Source organism: Cataglyphis hispanica, chromosome 8 (assembly GCF_021464435.1).
Source record: "Cataglyphis hispanica isolate Lineage 1 chromosome 8, ULB_Chis1_1.0, whole genome shotgun sequence".
Taxonomy (NCBI): domain Eukaryota; kingdom Metazoa; phylum Arthropoda; class Insecta; order Hymenoptera; family Formicidae; genus Cataglyphis; species Cataglyphis hispanica.
Window position 1 is genome coordinate 3,245,211 of NC_065961.1, and position 27,817 is coordinate 3,273,027.

A 27,817-nucleotide genomic window follows, 5' to 3' on the forward strand; every position below is an offset into this window, starting at 1 on the left:
CAAATTTGTAATTAGCGATCTGAAAAACATAAATATAAATTTTAATTATAAATACAAATTTTAAAAATGTCTTTAGTAGACAGAAAGTTATACCCATCGAAAAGTTAAAAAATCCATTTTATTCAGATAAGTTTTTAAACATGCATGAATTTTACGAATAATTAAAAAATTAATATTTGCTCGTTTTAATTAATATTTTAAGATTGACTTAATTTAATTGTAATCAAATTTGTTGATCGTTTGATGATATACCAGTCAATTTGCGACATAATCCATTGACACGATAAAACCTGCGATACAATGCGTCGTACAGGAAATAAAATTTTGCAATCTCTATCGAAAATGTAATTCGCATTATGATTTGTAACGCAAGTGCGTACAAACTTATATGAGGTACAGCAAGTATTATTAGTATGCTATCGAAGATCCAAGCGACGAAGATCATTAATATAATTAACCATTGTATGCAGCAATTCGTTTGTTTATTATCGTTGCACCGACTATTATGATGTCGTATTAAATCATCGAATTTGCGAGCGACAGCTACGGCTCGTTCGAATTCTACATGTTGTAAGTACGACAGCAATGCCGTCAGGGTCATGTAAAAGCACCGGCTGTACCGATTAGTCTGTTGCAAAATACAACCCATCGTTATGTTATCATTGTTACAGTAATCTCTAAAGCCTTTCGCATAATATCCCGCGACACAATATAAACCGCACATAATTAGCGAATATGCCAATAATGGTAGGCGAAAATTTGTGGGCACGCCAGATCGTTCATCGTTAATCGTGTGCGGATGACACCCATAAAAACGCGACGCGTACAGCAACCATCGACAATTTTCAAGCATGTTTTCTCATAAAAAAACTGTCTGTCTCTAAAAAAAAACTCTGGAAAATAAAAAGTCTCTTTTTATTTACGAACGGGACTGACAAAGTAATAATAACGATTTATTTTTATCGCGTGTAGATCTTTCACAGATAGTGATTGTATGAAACCATTCTCTGCGAAATTTCTCACAATCGTTGATGATTTTTTCTTTAGAAGATTCTTTGATAATTCGCATATGGCAAATGAAAAAAAGAGATAATGAAAAAAAGTTTGTACATTTTTTCTTCGCTTATTATATGACAATTATCTTTATCTGTCTTGATAAATATTTAAGTTTATATATGTGTGTGAATATTAATGCATACGCGTAATATCATACGCCATAAATACGTACATTTGTAACGATCAGATAAAATATCGCATAATGCACACAACTGATCGATCGTGAAGGCTTATAATGGATTTCGCAAGGTAAAATTGTTATTTTTATAACATTATCGTTAATATTCTCTTTTTGTCTTTATTTTTTCTATTTTATTATATTGGTATTATCTTTGATTAAAACTTGTGCATTCTTACGTAAAACAAATTTTGATTATTGCTGACATGGTTAGTTTTTTTCTTCTATCTGTTATCTTGAAATATTAAATATATTTTATATATGATAATATTTCTCTCGAAACAAATTGTATTTTACATACATTTGTTTTTATACATACGTTTAATAAAAATATATTAAATCCTTTCAATCATGTTAAGCAATTATTAAAGAAAACTGATAAATTGCCATATTACATATATTATTATATTAGTTAATAATTCTTCGCAATTAGAGCTCAAAAAATATCAGATAGAAAATTTAAACTAATGTAATTAAATATAGTCGATATATCTATCGAACATATGTATCGAATATATCGATTATTTATAGCATCGAAGTTAGCCTGAGGTAGCTGAAGGCTGAAAGTCATATATTAAGAAGTGATAAAAGTCATAATATATAAAAGTTTGTGAATTTTATTATAATTCATTTGTCACATTGTCGTTATCATGGAGAAGTGGATAAAAGAGAAATTAGCTGACTTACTAGATTTTGATATTCAAGATGATTTTGTCCAGTAAGTGTAGAGAGGATAATAAAAATCTTTTTCTTAATAGCTTATTTTTTGAATATTATTATATCACATGTATTATGTCAATTTCAGGTATATTATACAAATAGAAAATGAAAGAGATTTAGATAACTACTTTGTAACCTTATTGGACAATAAAAATCCAAAACACAAACAATTTGTAACAGATTTGAAGAAACAACGTGGTGAGCAAATGTAAATGAATCTTAAAAGACTATTTTTGACAGATTGTCACATGGTTATTAAATTATTATTGTTCCAGCATTTTATACTAATCAAACAGGTTATAAGAAAATAAATAATAGTGACAATATACCCAACAAACAGAATGAAAAGAAGAAGGGAAAAGCAAAAGGAAAAGAAAATGTTCAGGTATATTATATTTTTTCAAAATTATTTAACGAGTAACTGGAAGAAAATTATAAAGATTTTATGGTGTTTTCTTGTACAGATGCAAGAGGCTGCAAAATTTGAAACAAAACCTGAGAAAATGGAAAAAAAGAAGACTAAATATGTTAATTTATTATCTCATGGAGATGTTCTCTTGAAAGGTATTTATATAATAATAAAACTTGTATAAATAAAACTTATATACGTGAAACAATAATGTTGATAAATGGTATATTTTTGTGACAATGTTTAGGGAGACATAAATGTAATTGTGAAGCAAAGAGACATGTATTAATTAACAATTGTCTCAATTGTGGAAGAATAATCTGTGCACAAGAAGGTGCAGGACCATGCTTTTTTTGTGGAGAACTTGTTTGTTCACCAGATCAACAAGTAATTCTTCAGAGTAAGACTAAACAAGCTGATAATTTGTACAATAAATTAATGGAACGAAAGCCAAGTAAAAGCTTTGAAGATTCCCTCAAACAGAGGGACAAACTTCTTGAATATGACCGCAACAGGTATATGCATTTTTTGAATTTCCCAAATTTATTTGTTTTAATCAATTATGATCATAAATTAATTAGATAATTAATAATCAAAAAATAGCGCTCGCCGTACTAAAGTGATTGATGACGAATCAGATTATTATCAGTCAAATAGTATTTGGCTTTCTGATGAGGAACGCAGAAAGTTACGGAAACAAGAATCGGAAGCACTTGCTCGTAAGCACGCATCGCGTTTAGATAAAAGAGTGACTATAGATTTTATGGGAAGAATAGTTGATGATGATCAATTCAATAATTTACAATCAGAAGAGCTTGGTGAAACAATGTCATGTGACAACTTTGAAAATCCGAATATTTGTCCAATGATAGAATTTGATCGTCCAACGGTAAGATCGCGAATTTTTTATAATTGATAATAGTAAATTACATCACTTTTGATTAATCTTCTGATTAATCTTGAACAATCTTCAATCTGGTATACATTTTTCACTATATATCATTATTATGTCAAGTTTATTGATATGAGAATATCTGAAACAAATAAAAGGATGGGAAATGATACATGGAACACAGAAAGTAGAATTCAAGATAAAGAATATTTGGAAATGTCTGATCAAGGTTTATGTTTGAGCATGTATCAACCTTATGCTTCATTGCTAGTGGCAGGAATAAAAATGTGAGTTCATAATACATTCAAAAAAATAATTTATACATTTTGAATATGATATAAATTTATTGTTATCAGCCACGAGGGTAGAAATTGGTATTCTTCGCACAGAGGAAGATTATGGATAGCATCAGCTGCTAAAGTACCTTCTACCGAAGAAATATCTAATATACAGCATACCTACAATATATTAAAAAATAGTTAGTAAAAAATATTCATCTTGAAATATTTATGTATATCTTATTTTCAATTATATTTTTATCTTAACTATGTTTTTAATATCTATCTTGACAATTTTAGAAACATTTAAGTTCCCTGAGACTTACCCCACGGGTTGCTTGTTGGGCTGCGTAACAGTAACTGATGTTCTACCTCAAGAAGAATATAGAAAACTATATCCAGAAGGAGAAAGTGATAGTCCATATGTTTTTATATGTGAAAATTCTTACATGTTACCAATACATTTTCCTATGAAAGGAAAACATAAAATTTGTAAGTAATCACGAGAAATATATATTTATATTACTCAATATATTTTTAGTGGCAATATATTTCCATTAATTATGATTAATATATTATCAATTAAGTTTAATTCGCGTTTCAAATTATAGATAAAATGGACAAAAAAATTCATCAAGCTGCTTCTAAATGTTTAGAAAAAGCCATGCGAGTGGCCAAACAATAATTGATATTCTTATTCTAGTTTCTCTTTTATCACTTCTCTTCTGTTAAATTAAATAGAACAAAAATGTTTTCCAGATGTATATGTTTATTCATATTAATAATTTAAAAATGTTACATGCATTCTATATTAAAAATAATCATCTGTGTTTTGTACAAAAGTGTGATTTTTCTGATGTAATATATCAGCATCTAATAAAAATTTTATCTAAATATAATATGCATACTCTATATTAAATTTGTTATTTGTATACAACAGATCATTATACAATTTACATAAACTCGACAAAATGTTACAATGTAACTGTTCATGCATGTTTTGTATTATCTACCTATTTTATTTATTATTCTTTCATATATTTTGCCCATGAAAAAATATTACCAATTTTATTATGGTTATCAGACTTTTATAAACGGTATTAAAAATTATTTGTATCGAAATCGAATATATATATATGTTTGAAATACAAACACATTATCTAAGAAAAGCACGAAGATCATATTATACTAAATCTTCATTTTTATATAAAGTGCCAATTGTGTTATTTTATTAATATTTCAGTGTTGCCTATATAATTAAGCAATGTAACTATAAATAGTATAAATCATTTTTCTTATTTTTCTATTTTTTTGACATATTATATTATGTGAATTAGGCTAAATCAGTACAGTCACACAATAAAAATTTTATATAAATTAAAGTACAGTAGCACAAGCATTGTTAGATTCTTTGTTGAGCGAAATTCCATTATCTTTTCTAAAACATTTTACATCAAGCTAATTGGCTATGTATATACGTACATAATATCGTTTTATGCAACATTGATAAACTGTGGAAAGACAGCATTTTGCACATATATATCTTACATATAAAAGTATATCTCCAACAATAATACATATCTATAAAACAAACTAAATAAAGAGTAAAACATATACGCTACAAAGATATGTTAACAAAAGATATGTAGAATAAGTAGATCGCATTTTTTAACAGTTCAATGAATAAGGAATGTATGAATAAATATTTGTGTGATAACTGTTTTTTTTTTAATAAATAAATAGCTGCTTCCATTCAGTTTTAATATAGTTGTAGATATTATAAAATTTCATCAAATTATAGGATTCACACATTTTTTTCTATCATGTTTCATATCCTTGTTACATTTATAATATTTTTTTGTAATAATATGGCGGAACATTTGTATTATTATATTAATTATAATAACAATCCACAACTAATAGTGCAATAATTTTATACATAATACGTTCTGGGAAGAAGGGGAGGGGAGGATAAAGAGCGCAGTCTAACATCTTTTTTTGTATTTTGTCAAATTTGCTCTTAGAGATATTGTCAAAAAACAATCTTTTAGTTTATAACATTGCATAGATTACTATTTCCAAACTGTAAAAGAGTTCTCTCTTTTTCTTTTAAGCATGACGAATTTTAAATAATTTTATTGTACAGTAGCTATATAAAATTTATTTATTATAGTAACAGTATATGTAATTTTTCAATTCATTTCAATGCTCTTTTTTAAAAATAATTATATTAAATTGATCTATTCATGAATTTTACCTTAAGTCTCAAATATGACAATTTAATTTAAGAAATAAATTGCACAAAAATTTTATATATGCATATAAGAAACAAACATATTTTTTTAATAAGTAACATTTTAGCGTTTTGCGCATTTCTTAATTAATCTCAGCGTTTTGCGCATTTCTTAATTAATCTCAGTGTTTTATGAGCTTTGGCCAAATATCTAATTAAATTTTATTGTTTAACGATAAGTTTCGTCGATTGCTATAATAATAGTGATGCACACGATTTCAGTGCCTACTCAACACTCATTTAATAGGCCACACAACATAACAATATTAATAATACTAAGAAAGTTTAATACAAGCCCCTTATCCTGCATGAGATAAATTTTAAAGAAATAGAGCTTTCTCTTCTTTATACATGTCATTAATATATATTATATGCCTTTAAGTTTTCTGTATTCATGTTTCTCTTTTTAGGTCGTTGGAAAAAAGATTCACTTACAACTTATTCGTTCAAAGATTCTATATCTTACATGCAATACTTTTGTGCAAACCTTTGGGAGAAATATACGAGAATTCCTTTTCTCTTTCACGAAGAGTCGTTCTCTCTCTATCTTTTTTAGTCTGTCTATATGTATGTCGGGGAATCCTTTAAACTTGTATGGCAAGCATCACAGATAGAAGCATTCTTTTCGTTCACTAGCGTGCATTGCGGGCATTCTTTACCACCACTGGCGAGCGGTTTATCTTCATTCCCTTTGCATCTCGATTTGGCGCACATTTCACAAATATCTCGATCGGGTGTATTTAAATACGTGCATGTTGCACAATTCCATCTCTTTTTATTATCCGCCTTTTCCTCTTCATTCTCTCCTTTGCTTAATCGCGGAACATCAAGATTCTTGAGCGAATCCGCAATTTTTGCTATCTGATCCGAAGATTTGTGCGTACGCGGAATCGGTAGAGTTTGACTGTTATACCTTTTGTCTCTGTTATATGTTTCAGTACTGTATCTATTCGAGTCTGACAAATCAAAGGATGAGGACTTCTTCTTGAAGGGCAGAATATCATGATGACTTTTACCATTTATCTCGGACGAGTCAATCTCATTCGCTTCGGTCCTACCGTTGGTTCTTCTCTTTTCGAATCTATGCGCGCTATATTTGTCCTCATTCTCCGTTTGTCTAAGCGTCTTATGTTTGAACGTGCGAATGGGATCCAGCTCCTTCTTATATTGCAACACGTCTCGATCGTCGAGATCCTTGTAATAGCCTAAACTCTCAAGATTTTTGTACACAAAATCCCAAGTATCGTAACCGTCCTTACCAACGCTGGAATTCAACTTGCTGGCGATTTGCCTTTTATCATTTTTATCGTATTCATGATGATCCCCGTCGCTCGAAGTCTGCCGTCTGCAGAAGTCCATCTCGTCCAAGTCTGATATCCGATGGGACGTAGGTTTGCGGAGAGCGTGTGACTTATCCGTGTAATTCGCAACGGATGCCGGCACATCGAGTTCAATCAATCTACCGGTTGGTACTCGGGCCGCGTACGCCGGTAATGTGGCACAATACGGATTCGATTGCGCAGCATTACCGTAGAATTTATTCCCGTGAGATGGTAGGCAGCTATAGCTATTGCAACAATTGACAAAACTGTGATCGATAGGTTGATAGTATCGATAATTGGCCGGTACTGCCACATTTGTCGCGTCCTCGATACACCGATAGTCTGCCGTTTGACAAACTGACGGCATCATTGCATTATAATTGGCATGCATGACAGGGTGATGATAGGCTAGAGGCAACGGCACAGTTTCCACACTCGTTTGCTGTGGATAGTAAATATCTTTGTAACTGTCGATTTTCGCGCAGCGGTTTTGATGTACCTTCTCAAGGAAACGATAATTTAATGCTCGGATCGCTTGCTCCGGCGTACCGACATGATTTTCTCGAAATTCCAGCACTTCCAACCAAGAGATGGTGTAGTTTTGTGATACACTTTCCCATATTTGTTTCAAGATCTAAAATTTAAAAGTAGTATTTGTATTTAATTCATGCATTAAATGATTGCATTATTTATTGACTGATGTTTTTTTATCATCATCCATTACCTGACATTCCACAAAGGCTACAATAGCATCCCTGCTAACATTTGAGACTTTATCTGGATCAATCGGTCCATCTAAAGTTAATACACCCAGACCAGTATGCTTGTATCCCATTTGCTCAAACATTAACTCTGCACCGATTAAATTTGCCTCCACTTCGTGCTTATAATAACCGCTATATGTCTAAAATTAAATTAAATATATAAGATTTGAGTATATTAAATCACATAGAATATTAAATCACATAGAATAATGATAGAATATTTTTCAGCTAATCACCCTCACTGTCCTATATTCTTTTCGCCAAGGCTGTGCCAAAAGATTAGCTGCATATAAGGAAATTGCGCTCCAAGCAGTAGCTGCTCTATACCCGCTAAAATCTGTCACTGTCGCTGCTGATCTATGCAAAATATCTGCTGTTTCTTGAAATACATATTTATTCTCATTTGGTACTAGGCAAAGATATTCCTTTATAAAGCCTAAAAGTCATATATTATTAATATCAAAATATATACAATATATATATATATATATATATATATATATATATATATATATATAAGTTGACATTAAATGTGAGATAATCTGGTACACATTACCTTCCAATTTATGTCGTTGTTGTAGTTTTAATGGACTGTCATCTGTTTGCAAATATACCAAATGACTTTGCTCCAATTTCATACTAATCTCTTGTAACCTGTCTTTGCCCCTGATTATTACATCATTTGCCATTTTTGTCCCTGCAATTGCAACATAACAGCAAGTTAATAATATTTATATCTAAATACAGCTAACATAAGTAATTCTTTTAACTTTTATATATATATATATATATATATTTGTGTGTATGTGTGTGTGTGTGTGCATGTGTGTATATATGGCTGTAATAAAACATTGAAAAATATCATTGTGCGAAGTTGTAACGTTTTAAAAACTTGACTATTTGTACAGTAATTTGAATAAAATATAACATTCCGTCGACAAAGTGTAGCGTTTAAATGACACGAACAGCGATGTTGTCTAATGAACTAAAAATGTGACCAGTGTCTCATGCACATTACAAACCTCCTAGAAATCTGATTTTGGAGCAGATTCCCGATTAAAACTACGGCTAGCTCCAACCTAAAAATAAATCCTATATTTAGTAACGGAATCACGGGCTTCTGTAAACGCGACGATGGTTTTGCGATTACTTGGTGCGCGGCGTGACTTTCCATTTCAGGTCGCACGATCCACCGAATAGATACGATAAACATTGGAATGATGCGTGCCGTTACATCTCGTTCCGTAAACTGTAAATATTTTTCGCAAGTTTTTTTCCTTGGTTATGTTCGCATTACATCATGCATGAAATACGCGATACAAGATGTACTACCGAATCGTCTTTCTAAACGTAACTCCGCCAAGTGGAAATTACTCGCAACTTTTACTGCGAATTTTGAAAATAAATTACAGATAAGTAAAGAGGAAGATAGCGGATTTAAACGATATAAAAAAAAAGTATATGATTTAAACATTCATACGTGAAATTATCTTTTAAAATAGTTGATATAAAGTTACTTTAATCTATAAATCTATATCTCACATAAGAAAAAATGAAATATTATTTGTATGATATTTGTATGATCGTTTGTTTTTAAAAATTATATGTATATTGAACAAGTAAGTAACATATACTTTATAAAATATATAATTACGATTTAAATTTTATTTTTTCACAAAGATATAAATTTAAATATTTAATAATTAAATAAGAATTAAATTCATGAATATTTTTTTTAATGGCTGCACCAAATTGTAATAATAATAGCTATTTCATAATTGTGTAATTAATAATATGAAGTTTTATTTTATTTTGTGTATATTTATTTAATACTTTTTTTAAAACAAATTCACACAAATTTATTTTATTTTACAAGATAAATGCTTTCTTATGCAAATTTAAAATAATAATAATTTATTTTCCTGCACATATTATCTATCCTAAATTTATCTTGTTTTTCCAATAATAAACAATTTTTGTAAAAAAAATATAATTAAAAAGTAAAATTATAATCCCTGCCTAATAGTGACATGACAATTAAAATTTAATGCGATTGTAATTAAGATGTGGATACAATTAAAAATATATCAATAAAAACAATATATATATATCATTTTGTGATGGTATCTTGTATACTCATTTTTGTATCTACATTTATAAATAAAATCCATATCAAAAACAAAATATATATAAATTTCTTAAAAAACATCATTGAAAATGATACATTCTTTTCTTTCAGTTTTATAAATTTAATCAATGAAGTAGTTTCATACTATAAACATATTTGTCTGTGGATAATTGATACAGATCATGTATAAATGTCGATTATTTAAGAATATATATGTATATATATATATATATATATATATATATATATATATATATATATATATAGATATATGTATGAATGAAAAATGTGCAACATATCTTAAAGACTGTTATTCAGATCGAGACGTGGCCTTTTACTGCGCACTGTTGATACATCATCCTGGGCATCGCCATTGGTGGACAAGAATTCCCTTTTTCTATCTATGCTCTAAAAAAAGTTGTATATTTAATTAAAAATATCAATTAATTGTTTGATATAAATGATGAAAATATACTATAATTATTAAGTAATACATTCTACATAATTATAATTTTATAAATGTAATATCATTTAATAATATAATTATATTATAATCACATTATTAAATAATGATAAAAAAGGCAGTTTTTATTAAATCTTTATAAATATCTTTATAAATATATCTCTATGTAACAAAATATTACTTTAAAGTTGGTTCTTCTTTAATTGATATTATGTAATATGCTCTGTTTTAGTAATGTAAATTTTTATTTCACAATATTCATGATATCTTATCAATTTATCTATTATTTATATATATATTATTTAATTTCTTTTTACCTTCTTATCCCACTGTTGATGCAGATATCTCAATAGAATGGTGGTTTTCTCAGTAACAATAACTGAGCAAGTATAAAATAATTAATTACCATATGTATATACATTATATTAATCTGCATAATTACAATCTATATATACTTTGCTCCGAAGGATAATCCTTAGTCGGAAGATAAACTGAAGGTCTCTTGACGCATGTCCGATTCCCATTGTCAGTGTGAAAGTTTGCAAAGTTGTTTTCGTCATGTGATGGGAGACCCTTCAAAAACTCAGCAACAGACTGCGAACAGATTTTAATGCAAGCTTATATGAAGTACTTAATTTGATACTATTGCATAACATATCTCAATACAAAATGTTATGAAAACAAAAAATTTAAGAAAATCCTGAGAATATTTAAAATTCAGAAATATTAAATTATAAGCTGATGTAAACAGTGTTTCTTGAAGTGTCCAATGTGATATATAATCGCCGAAATCATAAAAAAAGAAATCAAATGATCTTTACATCTCTCACCATTCTAAACGGATTGTGTTGACTACAGAATTCAAGAATCGTTCACTTATAAAATAAAAGACTTTTAGACGACTAAATCACAAAATCACGAAACGATCGTCAAACTTCCATACTATTTTTTTGGTTCAGTGGTTTTAGCGCCATCTAAAAGTTTACTCTCGAAAAAGTTAGAACTATATAGCAATATACCGTTATCAATCGGTAAAAATGTGCAGTCTTCTTTTTGCCGAGATATATATTCTCCTAAATTTGTAAAGTTTTTTGAATTCAATAATGTAATTTTTATAAATGAAATGAGATATATTTATGTACATCGGTATGCACATAATTATATTTGTATGTAACAATATATTTTTTGTTTCAATTTTGAGTTTTATTAAATAAGAAAATAAATGGAGCTTTTTATTATTCTAGCATTAATAACAGATAAATAATAGATCGTAAAATCTTTTTTTCGATATCTATATTTATCTTATGTACAAAATCATTTTTTTTTCTTCACTATTTTCATTTTATTTTTTCAATACACTTATAAAAGTATCCCGTGGTAAAGAAATTTTTCCGATCATTCTCATTTTCTTTTTTCCTTCTGCTTGTTGTGCCAACAATTTTTTTCTTCTAGTAACATCACCTCCATACTAGAAAAAAAAAAGAAAAAAAATAATATTATTTTTAGGAGTTAAAAATTTTACTTATTGTATTAATATACTTGTATTAAAATATATGTATTAATATATATATTTACTTACTAATTTTGCTGTTACATCTTTTTTGTATGGTTTTAAAGTTTCTCTTGCAATTATTTTACTCTTTATCGCTGCTTGGATCGCTATTTCAAAAAGCTGTCGAGGAATTGTTTCAAGAAGCTTAGCGCATAATTTCTTGCCTGTTTGCAATACTTTTGCTCTATGTACAATTGTACTTAATTCTTCCACCTGATTTCCATTCAAAAGAATATCTAACTGAAATTTATATAAAAGATATAATTAATTTATATTAAAGGTTTATTAAGAAAGCTAAGGTTACACATGATAGTGCAAGCAAAGCTAAAGTCACAATAATATTTAATAATCACCTTCACTATATCTGACAATTGATAATCATAATCTTCATAGTCAAAACTAGCATAACCAGAACTTATGCTCTTTAAAGAATCATGAAAGTCAAGGATTACTTCGCTCAATGGCATTACATACTGCAGCATGATTCTGTCATTGCCAATAGTTTTGTTCAACTTTTCTACGCCTCGCTTTTCTCGACAAAGTGACATAATATCACTCATATATTTAACTGTATATATTATAAAACATTGATTATTATATACGTAATGATAATGAAAATGAAAATAAAAAATACTATCTTGAAATTTTTCAAAAAAAAAAACAAAAAATTGAAAACCTTTCTTTTTTGTATAATTCTTAAGTTCTATTTTTAGTCTTTAATACATTAAATATAAAAAATACATAAAAAATACATACCTGGTGTTATAACGGTTGCTACAATCATAGGTTCGTAAAATTCGCTAACAATCTGTTTATCTGGGAAATGCGCTGGATTATTAAAACTTATAACATCTTTTTGATATTTTGTTATATTTTTACTGCCAAAAATCTTTGCCTTGTATGTAACTGCGGGTGCTGTAACTATCGGCTGTGCCCCATATTCTTGTTCAAGACGCTGAATAAAGACTTCCATATGTAATAAGCCTAGGAAACCAATTCGCCATCCTCTTCCAAGTGCAATGCTACAACATATAAATTTTTTGTATTAATGATAAACTTATCAATCCAGTTGAACTGTACATATAGAATCAAAATTAAAATCATTTAAAATAAATTTTATATGATTGATAACATATAAAAAAAATGATTTTAATATATGTTATTAGAAAAAATGATAAAATTTAGACCTTGATTCTAAAGTGACAGTCACAGCACTATCGTTTAATATAAGTTTATCGATAGCTGCTTGCAAAGAAACAAATTGTGACTGATCCATTGGATATACGCCTGCAAATACCATTGGCTTTGGGGGCTTAAATCCTTCTAAAGAATCAACAGATTGATTCCGTAAATGTAAAGTATCGCCAATGTGAGCCTCTTTAGATTTCATATTGCATGCAATAGCACCTACTTGCCCAGCAAATCTAGATACATTTTAAATTGTATACAAATTATAAATAAAAAATATTGTATTATGTAAGTATTTCATACTTAAAAATATAATTGCTTTGTTAAAAAGAAAGTTGTACTCACTTACATTGTCTTCACATTCTCTGCATAAGGTCTGAGAAGAAAAATACTTCGAACTTCGTACGATTTTTGCATATGTAAAGAGGTGATATGTTTGCCAACTGACAGTGCTCCATCTTTCACATAAATTAAAGAAATAGCACCTTTATGCTTATCATACCAACTGTCAAATATTAAAGCTCTAAAAGATTTATCTCTACATACATTAGGTGGTGGAATTCTTTCAACTATAGCATCTAGAACTTTATCAATACCAGTGCCTAATTTAGCAGATATTTTGATAACATCAATATATTCTAAGTCAAATAATGTTTGCAATTGATCTTTCACTTTTTCAGGATTGGCATTTTTCAGATCCACTTTATTAATTACTGGTATTATTACGAGATTTTTATCTCGCGCCAAGTAATAATTGGCTACTGTTTGTGCTTGGATACCATCATTTGCATCGACCAACAATATAACTCCTTGACAAGGAGCCAGTGAACGATGGACCTCTGCCGAAAAGTCTACATGACCTGGTGTATCGATAAGATTTAAAAGATAATTCTTTCCTTGATACGAATAAAACAATGAAGCTGTCTGTGCTTTCACAGTAATTCCACGTTCTTTCTCCACTTGCAAATTATCCAAAACTTGCTTTCCAGAGTTTGCCTTTATGGCCCCAGTTAATTCCAACAGTCTATCAGCAAGTGTGCTTTTACCATGATCAACGTGTGCAACAATACTGAAGTTACGAATAGTTTCAACTGGCACATCATATTCTACATCAGTTGTCTCTCGTACGGAAAAACACTTGTTTGATGAATATATCCACCTTCTAAAACAAAATATAAGATTAATAAAACACATATCATTATCTCTCTTTCTCTTTTATAAATTTTCTTTTTATTCTTAAATTAAGAAATGTCTTTAAATAAAATAAAGTATAAATAACCTTTGTTGCTTGAAAATTTTTGTACTACGAATAGTACGAATAATCTCGGAGTAAAATAAACTTGATATAACTTTACGCATTTTTATATTATGTAAAGCAACGGAATGAATGAATTACGTAATAATTTCCATCAGACAATATTTCAAACAATTTGCGACATTTTGAATGTGATAAATCTTTCCACCAGTTTAAATCATGAAAAAAAATACGAGGTTATGGTTATGGTTGTGCCAATGTCTACAATTGTACTATACATAGTATACATTAAAACATGTATGTGTCTGTCATTTTTTATCATAAAATATAAAATATATAGACGGAATATTAGTTGCCGATATTGGCAAGAGTGCGTTCGAAAAGAAATCTTCATCCCTTTTATCCTGATTGGTCAATTAAAAGCTGCTCCACTCCACAAGTAGGATTTTCGAATGCATCCTAAGCGCGTTTGTCATATCAACAATAATAATAATAATGGCGTAATGTTTCCTTTTACATTTGTTTAATTTGTTCTTAGGACCGTTTATTATAGTCAAAACAATTATTTCTTACATCAACAATCTCTGCTCAAATTCTTTAGAGTTCTGAGATATTTTGCGGATTCTTCTCATCAAGAGTCTTTCTTTATTCTTTGGCATATTTGTGAAGAAAATGGATACACTCGACACAGAAATTTGCGGTTTTCTGAATGTGAAATTGATGGGAAATAGATTTATCGCGCAGAAAGTAAGAAAGAAGACTTTGATATTGTCGAAGGTTTGGAAACGATTGTGGTGTTCTACAAAAAAATTAGGACCCGACCTCGGCGTGCAAGTACAGTTTGACACTAGGCTCATTTGCGGCAGTGCTTCTGTAAGACAAGGTGAAAGAGGCAGTTGTATCATAATACCACCAAATGCGATTGTATATCGCATTCGTTCTAAAACGAAGCAGTATGCATTCGCTATATCATCAGCGAAAGACAGAAAGCCCTTGCTGTCATTGTCCACTAATTCAGAAACTGAGACACAGCATTGGATGGCAAATATTAGACAATTGTTGAAACCTAGAAGGTATTATTGCATGGAGAAATTTTATAGCGTGTCCATGGTTGACAATGCACATTCCAAGGCATTAGATTTAATCGGTTAATACAATTTTTATATATATTTAGAATTATACTCTTGATTCTAAAGTTTATATTGATTTAATTTTTTATTTAATTTATAAGGTTTATATGGAGATTCGATTGCCAATGACACAGGAATTTTTATCAAAGATGTTTATACTGGTGAAACAATTAAATCTTTTGAATGGAAGGAATTTAGTCAATTTCACTTAATGACAGCAGGCCGTCCAGAAGATGTGAAACGTATTTGTGTAATGCATACCACTAAAGAGTCTTGTTGTGGTATTGGTGAACTTTATATATTTTGTCTTGACGCTAATAAATTATTACAAGATTTAGTGACACAGGGTCGTGGTCCAAAACAAAAATCTTTGAGATTTGACAAAGAGGATCTTGAAACGGTGCACCTTTATAAAATTAATAATCCTCTTTCACAGCTACAAAATAATACATTTCATATTCGTAATATTAACTGGTATGTGTGTGACTGATATATATGTGTATATATATATATATATATATATATATATATATATATATATATATATACACATATATATGGACAAATAACAATATTGTTTGTAAAAATAAACAATTATTTCTGAAATAATATGTGAAAAATATAGCTTGAGGCCATCAACTTCCACAAAAATCATAGAGAATATATATGAATCAGAACCCAATCTGATATATAGCGAAGAAGCTGATTCTTATAATCACAGAATATCAAATACTTCTATTGCTTCTGGAATTTATGAAGAAATTGTAGACAATATATGTTCTTCTAAACAACAAACATCTATTTCCAATATGTATGAAGAGGCAAATAAAATTCCATGCAACATGCAAATAAAACCTCCAGCATTACCACCACGACAGGGACAACAATTATGTATAGAGGAAGACAGGTACAATTGCAAATTTTAATTTTATTTTAAATTTTTTTTTGTGTTTCTTGAAAAAAAGGTGATAAATATAAAATAAGTAATTTTCAAAAACTCAAGATCAGGATGTTTTTTTAAAACAGGATCAATATGGGACAATATTTTTATGCAAAAATGTTCAATCTTGAAACAAAATTAGAAACTGCTGAAGAATGTATACAGAAAATTACCTTTACAGATAATAATTATGTTCCAATGTCATCTCAATTAAGAGACCCTAATATATTTGAATCTGATGACATGGAACATTCAAAAGAAAATGACTATGTAATTATGCGATAATATTTGTAATGTAAGTGATAGATATAGATTAGCATTTTATAAAGTTAAAATATTTGAAAATATGTAAGTTTTTCAAGAGTTACGTACAATATTTATATCATATACAATATTCATGTGGCTAAATAATATTTATATAATATTTACATATTATTACATAACATTTATTATTTGAATGCGCCAACTTAAAATATATATATATATATATATTTTAAGTTGAGCATTCAAATAATTAAAAGAATAAATATATATATATATATATATATATATATATATATATATATTTATTCTTTTAATTATTTTGTGTAAATTTTAAACTTAACAACAAATTTTATATTTTATGATATGCAAATATATCAAAGTTAATAGATTTTTGTTATTTTAAGGATTATTGGATTGATTGAAATTGATATAAAAGGAGAAGTTGGAAATATATATGATGTTATTGTCTTCTGGCAAACATCTATTTTATATTTTTGCAAAATACTGATGAGTGCTAATTTGGTTTGAAGAATACCTATTCGCTCACCTGTCAAAATATTGTTTATAATATTACTAGATAAGCGATTATTTTGTTATTAAAATATAATAATAAATTTGAGTTTTATGCATAATATTTTATATTTTTAAAAAACTAAATATTGTTTTACATACCAATACAATATCTTGATCCATATCCAAAAGATATATAATGCATTGGATCTCTGGATTGTATAGCTTCCTTTGTGAATCTCTCTGGATCATACACTTCTGGATTCGGATATATTTTTGGATCATGATGAATTGCATAGACTGGTATAATAATATTTTGATCTTTTGGTATGGTTAGTTTAGTGTCTTTAAAAGTGTAACTTGATAATGATTTTCTTCCTATATTTATCACTGGATATTTTCGTAATGTTTCTAAAAATAAAACAATTTCAGCACAAGTTTAATTCGCTTATTAGAACATTATTATAATGAATAATTAAAAAAAAATTATTTTTGGTTATACATCAATATTATGTCAATAACAATAATACACCTTTAAAAACTGCATCTAAATAGGACAGGTTGTTTATATCCTCACATTCTGGTTTTTGATTTTTATTATAATTGTTTTGTATCTCTTCTCGGAGTTTATCTTGAATATTTTGATTTAAAGCTAATTCATACAGCGTATTCAGTATTGTTGTACTAGATGTCTCGTAACCGGCAACAAAAAGTCCAATCAATTGTGCGGCTAGAAACTCATCCGTTATATCTATATACACAAAAATTTATATATTAGATATTATACATGCAGGAAAAAGAAGGAAAATTTGTTATAATTTTTTTATTTTATATACAAATTAGATTAATTTATAATTGATTTTTTCTTGGCTATAGAGTGATATAGGAATATATATAACTTATGTCAAATGAAAAAATACTGTTTAAAAAAATTTACTTGCATTAATTATAAACAAACGTATATAACGTACATTCTTGCATTATATGTATATTATAAACCAAACTTTTTGGAAGAAAAGTGCCCACAGAGCATACTGATTTTAAATCTTTAGAAATGTTAATATATAAATTCTTATCATTAGACATATAAAATATTAGAAAAAAATCTTATTTACTTATTACCCGTTATTTCAGCCAACTTTCCAGGATTTTCCTTTATTTCCATGAGCAAGCGTACAACATCATGTTTGGAAGTTGCATGTTTTTTTCGTTGCTCCATAATATTGATTGCTAAATCGGTGAAAAACTCTGTCATCTTAGCATTATCGAACATGTAGTAACCAAATAAATTGTACACTTGTGGTACTGTGTTTGTTAATAAAGTCTTAATTAGACTTTTCCAACTTGTGCGCATTGCGTCTTTAGTATATTTTAAAAATGTATTTCCTTTGTTAGTTTCCTTTGTTAAAGTATTCAAATCAATCCCTATGAAGCCCCTGCCAAACATGTCAGCAGTTAATTTATTTATCAGGTTGTTGCAATTTACGCAATCGTCTTTCGATAACAATTCTTCGAGATAATCGTCAAAACGTTCTAAAGATTCTAGTATCGAGCAAAACATAATCTTGTATTTGTTTGGTGTAAAAGCCAAGGATAGTTTCGTCTTCAAGAGTTGCGCCTTTAATCCAGATGCGTAAAACAGAAAATGATGTGATGACTCCGCCTGCGTGGATATAAATTTATAATTATTAATCGTCAGATTAAATCAAGCAAAAAAATAACTTAATGATTGCAACTGTGGTAAGAGATACATACTTTTGGGCAAGAATTTAAATCTCGATTGTAGAATATCGAAGAATCTTTGATAAGAACATCTTTTATAAATTTTGGATCTTTTATCATTAAGATTGGTTCTTGCAAATAGAAAAATCCTATAAACGGCGTATTCTCATATGCGTCGTATATATCCTTTAAAAACTTTCCCACAAACAAGTTTTTGAATATAAAGTCCTTCATCACATTGAACATTAATAATACAGGTTTAGGACCGGGTATACCGCGTTTCTTCCAAAAATTGAAAGTCGCGGTAAGATAGCAATAAAGCAAGAAACTGAAGATACCGAATCCACAAAGAATTTCAAAGTTCCCCATTATTTTTGATTTTTAATGAATAATATGCTGCCTAGAACAAATTCTATCATATAATCAAAAAACACATGCATATAGAAAAAATGAATTGAAGATTTTCTACACATTTACTATAATTATCATTATTATAATTATTATTACAATTATTATCTAAATCATGCTTTCTTATATTTACCAATATGATAATTCCAGCGATGAAAGTTTTTAGTTATTTTTATAGCTGATAACGATAAAATTTTGATGATTATGTAAGACGTGTTGAGAAAATCGATCAATTTTATTTATTTGAACTACAAAAATATATTATTCTTTGTGTAGTTTAAACATTATATCATTTTTCAGTATTTTATATCAGAAAAGATACAAAGATTTACAATTAAACAAATTGGGAAAAAGTATTTAAACCTCAAATACGATGCAGAATCCACTTTTTTTGTTTTATCTTTTTGTCAAAAAATAAATAATATATACAAAAATAAATAAGAAAAATTTTTTTCATATGTAAGTTGTAAACTGTTAAGGCCACTCTGCTCTCGCCTTTTATATTTGATAATAATAATATATGATGAAGAATTAATTTAAGATATGCATTGAGATAGCACTAAATATTTTTTTACATTGTTTTCGAACAGTCATGTATGTAAAAATATAAAAAGCAGAACCATAGAACGTATATATTTACATTGTTAATAGATCTAATAGTTAAAAATAAGTTTACATGTATATACAATAAATATACACAAATTAAACAAAATAATAAATATAATATTGAATTAAATAAAAATTGAGTAAAATAATTTATATTTATTATATTTTGTATTAAAAAAAACAAACATGAAATTAATGAGATTGAAGGGGGGAGGGTTTACAACGAAATATAAAATTGAATTCAGTTATTGTAAATTTAAAAAGATCGGAAAAAGATTTGTTTTTTATAATTGATGTAAACTGAAAAAAGTATCTATTTTTGTGAAAACACATAACATCTATATATATATATAAAATTTAAATATATAACATATATTTAATATAGTTAGAAAATTGAATTTTGTAATACATTTTTTCATACTATATCTATCCACTGATATTTTTTATCGCAATCTAGAAGGTGAAGGGAATAAATTGAATTTAAAAATTGTTTAGACTATTCTACCTAGAAAAATGCTTGCGCTTTGTGGTCTTCTTTTAATTTTATGTACAGGAATAAGTAATATATTGGTTTTCGCAAAATAGATGTTCATACATTATGTAAGAGAACGTTAAACATGTTTGGAAATCTATATATAGATAATCTATGTTATTTATTCTTATTATTTGCACGTACTAAAATTTGACGCAAAAAAAATATATTACAGAATTTTTATTCATATTTTTCATGCTATTATACATTTGTAAAATTTTGTCAAAGTTTTTAAATATAGGTTTAATTAACGTAATCAATTTTTTCTAAAAACTAAATATAACTGAACTTTTATCTTTGGTCATGTTAACTGACATCAAAGTTTTCACGATAAATATCACGAGAAAATTTGAAAATATGATATACATAAAGTGATTTATTTGAAATGATTTGTACAAATATTTTATGATACGTTGTATTAACTCGCCAAGAATTCCTTACTTTTGATTTTAATTTAAGAGATACATTAATGAATATTTATACAAAATTTTTATTATTTTTATTATTTTATAACAAAAAATATCTTGCATATAAAAATATTTGCTGTTAAACGATTACGTTCCCAACTCCTCCTGACAATCTTCGTTACAGAATGACGGAAAACGGTGTCCCAAGTGACTAATCCGTATTATTTGCACAGAAATGATTAATTCGGATCATTTCTTACGTGACGCACATATATACGTTTCTTGATAGCGATCTTATCATGGTATTAAAAAACTCGATCACATCGTTCAAGAATAGTATTTTCGCGACATACATTGGCAATTTTTGCTTCTTCCTGCGATATTACTGTTATCTTTCAATTGTAGTAAAATCTTAAAATACACTACATGCAATTGTGTTCATAAAATTATTATAAATTTTTGGATTAATTCTTTTGTATTTAATATCTTTATTGTAAAGAATGCTGATATAGAAAGAATATGAACCAAATATATTATAATTGCAGCAAGTCTAATGTATATAAGCACTAAATTAATGGGCTAATAAGCCTTTCGCGCCTAAATATTCAGTCTTTACAATTGCTAACATTATATATGATTATGTTCTAATTTTGTGCTAGAATGTTATATTATTTTTAAAATTAATTTTTATTCTTATTTTGTTTTGTTTAGAATTTTGTTTTGCATATATCATACGAGGAACATTAAGAATGTTGTTATTAGATCTCTTTGTATTATATATAATTTATTTAGTATAAATTTCTATATATAAAAAATTTTTTTATATATATAATTTCTATATATAATTTATTTAATATAAATCCAAAACTTTATTCTATCTGAAAAAACTTATAGCTGAAAAAAGAGAGGCGCGTTATTTAGTAAAATGAACGAATATTTAAAAAACCAATTGTTATAAGAAGATAATAATGTACCATTTTTATAACTTGATATTGCTTGGACTATATCATATGAGTGCGTGAAAGTTACATATACAGTAGTATCAGAAACCGTAAGATAGCGAACAATACGAATTTAACGACGTTGCGTATATCGACAAAAGCCATTATCAAGCAATCTAAATATTTCAAAAGAATAAAAAGATTTCACAGTATATATATATATATAAATTTAAAAGAATAATTTGATAATTTATCTCATTTGATTACCTCGACTTAATCATTCGATAATAAATTGATTTAGATAAGCGAAATGACAGTCCGCAATCTGCAATTTAAATAAACTTGCATAAAAACGCGCAACACGCGATACATTTCATCGATTGAGCATAGTAAGTCTGATGACAATCATTTGCGAAAGTAGCACCTTTTCAACGTTTCCAAGAATAAAAATACATCACTCGCGACATTCCTAAAATGGAAGCACATACATGTCACGCAATTATATCACGCATTATATACAATTTTATCTTTTAATTATATATATTTACATGATCTTGTAGATAAAATAATTGGAAATTTGATTTTCATGGTTTGTATAATTAATTGATAATCTTCACGTTACTATAATGTATCATATATAAAAAATGCATTTGACATTATTTTATGCCGCGTTATAATACTAATTCTCCACAAAATGTTGACATTTGAAGATTTCTATTTTTATCAAGCTACAATTGTCATACACAGACGTCATACACATATACGATATATATGGTATATAATTGTACATTGACGCACATTTTTTAAATATTTTATAGGACTTAATTTAATGTTTCTTATGCGTGGGATGTGACTATTAGATGACTCATATGTTTTGCAGTTCTACATTCAAATCTTATAAATACACATCCATATTAATATCTATATTAAGAAGTACATTAAAGTCTATTTATAAAATTTTTTAAAGCACATCCAAATTATATATTATATATACTTATTTTTTATCCGATTGTACATACAGAAATCTTTCTTTTTTAAATTGATAGGAATAACACATTATTTTTGTTATCGCAGTTAATGGGAATAAAAATTATTTTATATCGAACATTTTTCTATGCATTAAATACTTCATAAAATTATTATATTTAAATAATTTTACAGCACATTCGTATATGTCATTATTCCAAACAATTGCTATTGTAATATCTTCTATTAATATCATCTATACTGAACATCCTCATCCTGTTATACTATCACTTTTCAGCAATTTATCTCTATTTAAACAGAAAAGATCAGGAACAAGGAATCTCTTACTATCGCATAGTCATGAGAGGAGCGATGGCACGCACCCTGATGACGTTTCTAGGGGGGTGCTGATACGAGCCCACCCACGGTCTCGACGCTAGCTCGACTGACAATTAATCAGAATATGCGATACCAACGCCGCGAGAGGATTCATACTCAGTCGTCGAGTGTCCCGTTTGTTTCTTACATCTAGTGCTTCCCGCTTCAGAGTGATCGATCACTCGACTTCGATCTAATTCGATAAAAAACGAGATCTCGACACATTCCCAGATGCCGTCGCTGAGGACTTTTCGCATCGAGTTCGATCGGCCAGGCGCTACTTACGCGCCCGGCGAACTAGTTACCGGCAACGTTATCGTCGACCTGGTCAGGGAGAAATCCATCAGAGGTAAATAAGGTCCAGCAATACGCGCATTGCAGTATGTTGGAACGAGATCAAGTAGTATCGAGCGATTGTACCGCCGGCACCATGTCGGATGAGTGTCCGGCGCCAAAGTACTCACGTGTATATGTATATGCAAAAATGCGTGATAACGTGAAAGCAGTGCCGTGAAAAAGAGGCGTCGAATGTCGCCAAGAATGTGTTATTGTTTGATTTACACGTGTGATAAAGAAACATTTGAATATCTACTCTGTGAATGCATAAAATTTAGGTAATTGAGAAGTTCAATTAGAAAAGACTGAACAAGTACTAGCATCTTGAAAGAAATCTTGTTTTTTTAAACTTCAAATTTGTAATTTTAGACAGGACAAAAAATTGAACTCTTTCTCTAATTAAATGAAAAACATTAATCACTATGCAAAAATTAATTATATCAGAAATTTTCATTACATAAATACTGTGCATTTTTGATAATTAAATACTGTAATTAAATTGCGTTTACAAAAATAGTTTCTATATTCTATATTATATATTTTAATATACGCCACGATATGTTTTAATACTCGATACTTTTTTTATTTTTATAATGGAATAAATAAAATATCGAGCATAATGTTTTCTTTCACCGAGATTCCTCAAATATGTGTGCGTCCCTGTATAGAGCCCTGTTAGTTTATCAGATGCTTGTTGGTATGATGTCATTTACCAACATAAACTGAAATCAAATGTGCAAAACATATTGGATGCTCACATTTTTAGCCGTTCTATAATATACATATAGTATAATGTTTACTGTATGTATATTACTCAATAATTTTGAAATCTTTTTATCCTGCACACACTTTGTAAAAACAAAGAGAAATAATACATTAAAGAATGATGTAGCAAATTAAATATCGGATACGAATTAGAAGTGTCAATTAAATATGTAGTACAGTTATCGATTCACAAAAGTGTGTTATCAGAAACGACGTTCTGATAGACGATGTTTTAAACAAATAAAGCTATTAAAATTACATTTTGAAAATAAAATCATAATTATTAACATGCATAATTATTTTTCGAATAATATTGGAGTAAAAAATATAACAGGATTATATTTTCCAAAACTTTCTTACTATCGTTCGTGTCTGATAACAAGTCATATTCTAAAGTAATTCTCATCTATGCATTTCTAAATGAGTTAATTTCTTGAACATTAAAATTAAATATACACATTCTACAGTCTATGTCTTTAAACTTGTAAATTAAAAATAAATTAAAAGTAAATTAAAAATAAATTTATCGACATACTTTTATTGTTTTTGCATCTACTTTTATATACCAATTATAGGCGGTTATGTAACACGTATATACTATTTTCTATTGATTTAGAAATATAGAAATTCTATTGATATGTATTACATTGAATTTTGAATGATTCTTAAGTTTGATCAATGATCAAATTTATTTCAATATTTAAAGAAGAGAGAGCGAGAAAAAGAGAAGATTGATTGATTTTTAACATGTATCACATTTTAAAATAAAAAAATAAATAACGATAAAAAGGAATATATATCTTTTTTTTTATTGCAGCGCTGAAATTATTAGTTAAGGGAGAAGCTAATGTTAGCTGGAAGAGATCAAGGACTGTCAACGATTCTCGAGGAAATCGCACCGAGGTTGATCATCTCCGAGCAAGCGAGCAGTATTTTAATCTGACTTATTATCTGTTTGCAAGTACAACAGGTAATATTTATAAGATAAGATTGACATTGTCAAATAACCGGCATCTATGCTAGCATTTATAACCGGATACGATAAGATTATGATAAGATAGTTGAATAAGATTACTTCGTCAATTTTATTATAATTCATATTATTTGCAATTATTTGCATTAATGCAATTATTTGCAATAAAATATTTTCAATCTATCAAATATACACTATACATGTCAGTCATTAATTATTACAGGTGATCAAGTGCGGATGCCAGAAGGGTTTCATAAATACCCTTTTAATTTTTCACTACCCTATAATATACCATGTAGCTTGGAACATGTAAATGGTCACATCAGATATACGACGAAAGCGATTATTGATAGACCATGGAGATTCGATCATGAATGCAAGATTGCATTTACCGTTGTCGCATCTTACGATTTGAACGCTCACAGTCAACAATGTGTGAGTAAAATCATTATGCGAATGTTATGTATGCATTTCTTTTCTGATATTAAACAATAATTCGCGATCAAACTACGAAATGATGATTCGCAAAATAATATGATATATTTGTAGATAATTTCTCACGCAAATATATATAATATATCTTTATATGTTTATAATTTTTTATTAGCTCGGCATAAACGACGAAACGAATGAAAATTTCTATAGTTTCTGCTGTTTCAACATAGGCTCGATAAAGACGCGTATTAAAATACCAACAACTGGATTCGTTCCAGGACAATCGATAGATACGATGATCAACTTGAATAATAACAGCAGTGTCAATGTATCCAAGATCTCCGTTAAATTGGAACGAGTAAGTTTAATCGCTATCAATGTGACAATTCACAGCTATAATTATATTATTTTATTATATTTTTTTTCATGCAATCTAACTTGTCAAATTATTTTTTACTTATACAATAATTATAATATTTTTTCTTATAATTTTCTTTTACAAAGTCTTTGGAATTCCACGCAAAAACACCGTATAGTTCGACTAAAAAGGATAAATCAGTTGTAAGAGCCGATGAAAGTATGGGACCGTTTGACCGATATGTCGACCTTGTGTCACGATTACAAGTTCCACCAATACCACCATCCCAATTGGAATATTGCAGCATAATAGATCAGAAATATACCTTATGCATCATAATTCACGTTTCAGGAATGTACGTATATATTTTTCAAAAGCACGATATAATCAATGCATTTTAATTTATATATATTGAAAATAGGCAAATTCTTCTCTTGCAAGTAGTTATAAAATAATTTCTAATAATTTTGAAAAATTTAAAAACTTGTAATTGAATAACTCAATAGCATAAATAATTCGAGAATTCTTTTTAAAATTTTCAAAATTTAAAATTCTAATTAAATTGAATAAAATTATATTGATTGAGACCATTCGTTAAAAAATCAAATTAATTTCTACGATAGGCATTGCAACATCACCAAGACTTATCCGATCTTGATCGGGACAATTCCACTGCGTTCAATAATTTCATCTGTACCTTATACACAAACCATACAGCCTACAGCTCCTATGATGCAATATGATGATCCTCCCCCGCCAATGCCAATGTCTCCAGACTATGCTCCACCAAATATACCTTACTCAGGACCCATAGATTTTGTTTCTGCAGATCAACCTAGCACTTCAGTTAACCAGTGGGACATACGTGAGTAGATAAAAATAATTATACATAAACAATTAAAAATAAATATATATCGGATCAAACTGTACCGTATAAATGAATATCGCATGATTTCATTTTGAAAAATTATTAACTTAATCAGTTTATGATGTGTTGTGTGCTGTGTGTGCGCGTGTGAAGAAAAGTAATTTTAAGAAATTATCTTTATCTAGCGCCGCCATCATATGAAGAATGTATGCAAAGAGCGGATAGCATTAAAGATCATAATGAATCAGATTACGTGCATGGTGCTAACGAGCCTTTCGCACCAAGATATCCAGTCTTTAATTTTCCAACGACTTGTAAGAACAAAACATAGAATTACTGCTAAATGCTTTATATTATTTTGAAAACGATGCGCATACCTACGTATATTTTATTCCATAGATCCACCTGGAAAATAAGACGAAAAACCCATTCGGAAAATAAGCACAGATAAAACGAAGAGAGGATTACATCCCATACCACCGACAAAGTTTTTTCTATTTAATGTGCTTGTCCCGTAATACAAGCAAGCATGCTATAAAAATGCAAACTCTGTGATCACTACCTCATAATATATTCAATTATTTGTTTTTACGTATAAATTGTGATCATATATTTTTATACTTTATAACATACTCTACTTACGATTATTAATGTATCACGTTACGCGTTATTAAATAATACGTATTATGTGTAACAAAAAATATTTCAGACAACACAAGCCTCTAAAAGATAAATATTCTCTTCATTATTTACTATATAATATTAACAATATACTTACAA

The 27,817-nt window shown here is 28.4% G+C and overlaps 6 protein-coding genes across 11 annotated transcripts; 3 read left to right on the plus strand and 3 right to left on the minus strand.

Moving 5' to 3' along the window:
• The first annotated feature begins 1,778 nt into the window (after positions 1-1,778).
• On the plus strand, positions 1,779-5,262 carry LOC126851728 (activating signal cointegrator 1). The gene is made up of 10 exons (XM_050595980.1): positions 1,779-1,952; positions 2,040-2,152; positions 2,230-2,339; positions 2,419-2,518; positions 2,611-2,878; positions 2,967-3,252; positions 3,379-3,542; positions 3,612-3,733; positions 3,834-4,025; positions 4,145-5,262. The coding sequence occupies exons 1-10, from the start codon at positions 1,885-1,887 to the stop codon at positions 4,216-4,218; spliced, it is 1,497 nt and encodes a 498-aa protein (XP_050451937.1). The 5' UTR covers positions 1,779-1,884; the 3' UTR covers positions 4,219-5,262.
• LOC126851727 (protein tamozhennic) lies at positions 4,811-9,440 on the minus strand. Its single transcript, XM_050595978.1, is given in 7 exon segments — positions 4,811-6,446; positions 6,448-7,782; positions 7,873-8,052; positions 8,149-8,348; positions 8,469-8,609; positions 8,935-8,991; positions 9,063-9,440. Coding segments are annotated over 5 exon segments (1,884 nt in total). The 5' UTR covers positions 8,602-8,609; positions 8,935-8,991; positions 9,063-9,440; the 3' UTR covers positions 4,811-6,410.
• A 2,339-nt stretch (positions 9,441-11,779) lies between these two features.
• On the minus strand, positions 11,780-14,765 carry LOC126851739 (translation factor GUF1 homolog, mitochondrial). The gene is made up of 7 exons (XM_050596008.1): positions 14,523-14,765; positions 13,593-14,405; positions 13,243-13,479; positions 12,812-13,077; positions 12,409-12,623; positions 12,083-12,295; positions 11,780-11,971 (listed from the first exon to the last, which is right to left on the minus strand). The coding sequence occupies exons 1-7, from the start codon at positions 14,600-14,602 to the stop codon at positions 11,846-11,848; spliced, it is 1,950 nt and encodes a 649-aa protein (XP_050451965.1). The 5' UTR covers positions 14,603-14,765; the 3' UTR covers positions 11,780-11,845.
• A 212-nt stretch (positions 14,766-14,977) lies between these two features.
• Positions 14,978-17,457, plus strand: LOC126851741 (uncharacterized). 4 transcript variants are annotated; one of them, XM_050596013.1, is made up of 5 exons: positions 14,978-15,645; positions 15,730-16,102; positions 16,254-16,535; positions 16,655-16,863; positions 17,237-17,457. In XM_050596013.1, the coding sequence occupies exons 1-4, from the start codon at positions 15,171-15,173 to the stop codon at positions 16,851-16,853; spliced, it is 1,329 nt and encodes a 442-aa protein (XP_050451970.1). In that variant the 5' UTR covers positions 14,978-15,170; the 3' UTR covers positions 16,854-16,863; positions 17,237-17,457. The 4 variants fall into 4 exon arrangements, with proteins under 4 accessions (XP_050451970.1, XP_050451969.1, XP_050451972.1 ...); XM_050596012.1 differs by having other exon boundaries at positions 16,655-16,838; XM_050596015.1 differs by having other exon boundaries at positions 14,978-15,381; positions 16,655-16,838.
• LOC126851740 (cytochrome P450 6A1-like) lies at positions 17,130-19,930 on the minus strand. Of its 3 annotated transcripts, XM_050596009.1 has the most exons (7): positions 19,836-19,928; positions 19,606-19,720; positions 19,098-19,464; positions 18,465-19,005; positions 17,875-18,093; positions 17,505-17,753; positions 17,130-17,379 (listed from the first exon to the last, which is right to left on the minus strand). In XM_050596009.1, the coding sequence occupies exons 3-7, from the start codon at positions 19,431-19,433 to the stop codon at positions 17,213-17,215; spliced, it is 1,512 nt and encodes a 503-aa protein (XP_050451966.1). In that variant the 5' UTR covers positions 19,434-19,464; positions 19,606-19,720; positions 19,836-19,928; the 3' UTR covers positions 17,130-17,212. The 3 variants fall into 3 exon arrangements, with proteins under 3 accessions (XP_050451966.1, XP_050451967.1, XP_050451968.1); XM_050596010.1 differs by having other exon boundaries at positions 19,098-19,460; positions 19,606-19,930; XM_050596011.1 differs by lacking the exons at positions 19,606-19,720; positions 19,836-19,928 and having other exon boundaries at positions 19,098-19,476.
• A 3,325-nt stretch (positions 19,931-23,255) lies between these two features.
• Positions 23,256-27,585, plus strand: LOC126851611 (arrestin domain-containing protein 17-like). Its single transcript, XM_050595752.1, has 8 exons — positions 23,256-23,651; positions 25,221-25,373; positions 25,600-25,811; positions 25,984-26,169; positions 26,316-26,524; positions 26,793-27,034; positions 27,223-27,351; positions 27,437-27,585. Exons 1-8 carry the CDS (start codon positions 23,534-23,536, stop codon positions 27,451-27,453), a joined length of 1,266 nt encoding a protein of 421 aa, XP_050451709.1. The 5' UTR covers positions 23,256-23,533; the 3' UTR covers positions 27,454-27,585.
• The last annotated feature ends 232 nt before the right edge of the window (positions 27,586-27,817 follow it).

What these genes read in the sequence shown, in the direction of transcription:
- LOC126851728 (XM_050595980.1), top strand. Translation starts at nt 1,885, where the DNA reads ATGGAGAAGTGGATAAAAGAGAAATTAGCTGACTTACTAGATTTTGAT. An exon ending in AGATTTGAAGAAACAACGTG is followed by an intron (nt 2,153 to 2,229) that starts GTGAGCAAATGT and finishes TTATTGTTCCAG; the next exon opens with CATTTTATACTAATCAAACA. An exon ending in TAGAATTTGATCGTCCAACG is followed by an intron (nt 3,253 to 3,378) that starts GTAAGATCGCGA and finishes TATTATGTCAAG; the next exon opens with TTTATTGATATGAGAATATC.
- LOC126851739 (XM_050596008.1), bottom strand. Translation starts at nt 14,602, where the DNA reads ATGCGTAAAGTTATATCAAGTTTATTTTACTCCGAGATTATTCGTACT. An exon ending in GCAGAGAATGTGAAGACAAT is followed by an intron (nt 13,480 to 13,592) that starts GTAAGTGAGTAC and finishes AAATGTATCTAG; the next exon opens with ATTTGCTGGGCAAGTAGGTG. An exon ending in ACTGTCACTTTAGAATCAAG is followed by an intron (nt 13,078 to 13,242) that starts GTCTAAATTTTA and finishes TATATGTTGTAG; the next exon opens with CATTGCACTTGGAAGAGGAT.
- LOC126851741 (XM_050596012.1), top strand. Translation starts at nt 15,171, where the DNA reads ATGGATACACTCGACACAGAAATTTGCGGTTTTCTGAATGTGAAATTG. An exon ending in CATATTCGTAATATTAACTG is followed by an intron (nt 16,103 to 16,253) that starts GTATGTGTGTGA and finishes TGAAAAATATAG; the next exon opens with CTTGAGGCCATCAACTTCCA. An exon ending in TTATGTATAGAGGAAGACAG is followed by an intron (nt 16,536 to 16,654) that starts GTACAATTGCAA and finishes TTTTTAAAACAG; the next exon opens with GATCAATATGGGACAATATT.
- LOC126851740 (XM_050596010.1), bottom strand. Translation starts at nt 19,433, where the DNA reads ATGGGGAACTTTGAAATTCTTTGTGGATTCGGTATCTTCAGTTTCTTG. An exon ending in AAAGTTGGCTGAAATAACGG is followed by an intron (nt 18,094 to 18,464) that starts GTAATAAGTAAA and finishes TTGTGTATATAG; the next exon opens with ATATAACGGATGAGTTTCTA. An exon ending in TGGATCAAGATATTGTATTG is followed by an intron (nt 17,380 to 17,504) that starts GTATGTAAAACA and finishes ATATTTTGACAG; the next exon opens with GTGAGCGAATAGGTATTCTT.
- LOC126851611 (XM_050595752.1), top strand. Translation starts at nt 23,534, where the DNA reads ATGCCGTCGCTGAGGACTTTTCGCATCGAGTTCGATCGGCCAGGCGCT. An exon ending in TCTGTTTGCAAGTACAACAG is followed by an intron (nt 25,374 to 25,599) that starts GTAATATTTATA and finishes TAATTATTACAG; the next exon opens with GTGATCAAGTGCGGATGCCA. An exon ending in TCTCCGTTAAATTGGAACGA is followed by an intron (nt 26,170 to 26,315) that starts GTAAGTTTAATC and finishes TCTTTTACAAAG; the next exon opens with TCTTTGGAATTCCACGCAAA.